Below are 2,945 nucleotides of genomic sequence, written 5' to 3'. Positions count from 1 at the left end.
CCTCCCAACTGCAGGATGAAATGAGAGAAAATTAACAATTATACAGCACTAACCAGCACCAGAGACTTTCTAAATCTAAGAAAATGGTCAGCCCTTTGTGTATGTGCTGCATTTGAGGGCTCTATCTAAACAAGTAGAGAAGAACAACAAGTTTTCCTCTTGTAACCTGCACCTTGGATACAGGGTGCTTGTACAACCAATCGCTTCAATCATGTGATCATGCCAACCTTGTCTCCCTCTTGCCCAACACCATAAATGCTTTTTTCCCCCTTGAGAGGTGATTCTGGGATTTAAATCACTCTCTCCACCTTAAAAGCCTATGCTCATTCCACAAATGATACTCCCTTACCCTCCCAGACCTTCAGTTTCTATATCTACCATATGAGAAAGAGGCTATTACCATGAAATACACAGCTGTGAAAATGCAGAAAATAATGTTAATCATTTAAATATACTCAAAGACAAGATACACCTTAAGACTTCATTACCAATTCAGTGATAAACGAGAGTCATAACTGTGACTAAATTGCTCTTTTGACTGTCACATAAAATACAAAAATCTACAACCGAACAAATCTTTAGGTATTAATCACTAAATGTGGTCCTACCTGAAATTCTGAACGTTTTGCTATTTGTAAGTAGTCAGATTCTGAAAGTCGTCATCTCTTAGTACAGGAGACTGCACTTCTGTGGCCAAGTAATGAAGGCCCCACTAGTGCACAGCCCAGCTACTTTTGCTGCTGCTGATTTATATTACTTGGTGCGTGAATGTTCTATTAACATTCTAAGAAGTAGGTAAATTTGAATTGTTAAACTAATTTTAAACAAATTTTTTCTCAATTCACTGGGAGAATTGAAAAACGAAAACAAAATTGGTAAGCACCTGGGAACCGCTGGGTTATTTTCAAAGCTACATGGACTTTCTGGGTCTGTCCTGCTGGGTTCAGATCCTTTTCAGGTTCTTGTTTTTTGTTAAACTTCTCTCTTTCCCCCTCACTTTTAGCACCTTGGGCCTCCTCATTGACGTTCTCATCCTGATATTTAGTTGTTTCTTTAGTGAATAATAATACAGACTTTGGGACTAGACATTCACAGAAAAAAAATCCCAATTCAAAAGAATAGCAAGCAACATCCAGTACTCTACCCTCAGGAGACACAGAAGGATAGGAGCAACTAAGAAAACAGTAGTTGGGCACCTTCCTTCTGGTTGCTGTAACACTTCCATGGCCCTCACTTTTCTCCTGTTTGATCATTTTCACAGTGACATTCTCTTTTGTCCAGTAAATCTGTCATCCTGTGCTGCTGATTACTTCTGGCCCTTTAGGGAATGGATCAGAATCGTCGGGGTCTGATGCATTCTGTATGTTTTGGTCAGAACTTTGTTGCAAAAACATGTTTTGCCTCGATGACAAAAATCTGTGGTGAAGCTCATTGGTTCCTCACCCCCCTGAGTATTTCACCATGACCAAGTGCTCCCGTATCAGCTCATAATGTATTGGGATCAACTTTCTAAGAATATTGACATTTTTAAAAGCCAGGATCCAAAAGCCGTTTGCTTGTTCTTTTCTCTTCCATCTCCCAGGCTGCCTCCCGAACACCTGCCTCCACTGACCTTCACTTGTGGCCTCATAAATGGCACTGATCATCTCAGACCTCTTACCAGGGGTTGGCAGAGGGCAGCCTATTTCCCCCCGCCGAAACTGGAGCTGTCGTTATGGAGTTGGGCTTCTACTGGGCCCCTCTGGCCTTCAGCCCCTGGAGGCCCCGACTCCCGGCTTTACCTCCTGAGGCCCCCCTCTGAGCCTGGGTCCCTCGGGATCCGGGTCTCCCGACCGACCTGTCGCCCAGGCGCTCACCCTCAGGGGCGATGGGCTCCTCAGGCTTCACGGCCGGCCTCAGCCTCCTCCGCCTCCTCGGGTTCCTGGGCTGTGGGCCTCTCCCCACGTCCAGCATGGTGCCAGCTCAGCAGGGTCGGGACGAGGATGTGGTGGTTGTAGTAGATGCGGCGCAGCAGTGAGGACACCAGCTCCAGGCACACGAAGCGGAAGCCCGTCATGGGGAACCAGTGCTCTTCTACCACGCGGTCCAGGCCCCCTGCCTCCTCCTCCTCCTCCTCCTCTTCTGCCGGCCTGTTGTCCGAGTCCTCCTCAGCGCCCCTGCCTTCCAGGGCCACCTCCCCAGCGCCTCCCCAGGCCCCCGGCACCGCATCACCCCCGCGAGGCTCTGAGTCGCGGTCCACCCGGTCGCCGGCTCTGGCCGTCTCGACCTGGGCCCCAGCTGCACCCGCGGGGCCCTCTGGGCCTCCTGGGGCCGGGTCTCCTTCCCCCGTGGCCGACATGGCACTGGCAGTCACCTCTACCAGGCGGGCGTCAATTGCTGTGGCGGCGATGACGACTGCGCAGGCAGTGGGCGCTGAGGTGGCTGCCCTGACGGGAGGCTGAGGGCTGTGGCTGCTGGATGGGGAGGCCGCTGAGGGGACAACAGAGGAGGCCCCACGACAGGGAGGGCAGGGGGCCGATGCCGGGAGCGGCCCACCGCAGCTGGGCCTCAGATAGCAGTGGGCCAGGCCATGTGGGAAAGATTCTTCTAGGCCACAGGCGGGGGGCAGAGCCAGAAGAGTAGGCAGTGGGCCGTTCCCGATCGTCACGAGCTCCAAGCTTATTTGCTGACAAGCGAGGATTGATGTGCCCTGTGCCCAGTGAACAACCAAGGCCCTTCGGTTGTAGGACTGCTCACAGTCGCCTCCCTGTTCTTTGATGCCTCAGGTTTTACCCTATGTTCAGGTTCACAAGGTTCCTGTCCTTTTAATTTTATGATTGTCCAAAAAATTATTTATGGAAGCACCCTCGGCCATGTGAACCGTGAGGAGTTCCCACCCGGGAATTTCCACCTGGTAATGGCTCATGTGAGTAGGGACAGGGTCATAAAAATGTTATATAGCTCAG

The 2,945-nt window shown here is 50.8% G+C and overlaps 1 protein-coding gene across 1 annotated transcript; it reads right to left on the bottom strand.

Moving 5' to 3' along the window:
* Nucleotides 1-836: 836 nt before the first annotated feature.
* Nucleotides 837-2,338, bottom strand: LOC132481596 (cancer/testis antigen 47A-like). The gene is made up of 2 exons (XM_060086458.1): nt 1,888-2,338; nt 837-1,081 (listed from the first exon to the last, which is right to left on the bottom strand). The coding sequence occupies exons 1-2, from the start codon at nt 2,336-2,338 to the stop codon at nt 837-839; spliced, it is 696 nt and encodes a 231-aa protein (XP_059942441.1).
* Between the last annotated feature and the right edge of the window lie 607 nt (nt 2,339-2,945).

This window comes from Mesoplodon densirostris, chromosome X (assembly GCF_025265405.1).
Source record: "Mesoplodon densirostris isolate mMesDen1 chromosome X, mMesDen1 primary haplotype, whole genome shotgun sequence".
Taxonomy (NCBI): Eukaryota; Metazoa; Chordata; class Mammalia; order Artiodactyla; family Ziphiidae; genus Mesoplodon; species Mesoplodon densirostris.
The sequence above is the reverse complement of the archived record's forward strand: the minus strand, read 5'-3'. Positions and strand labels throughout refer to the sequence as shown.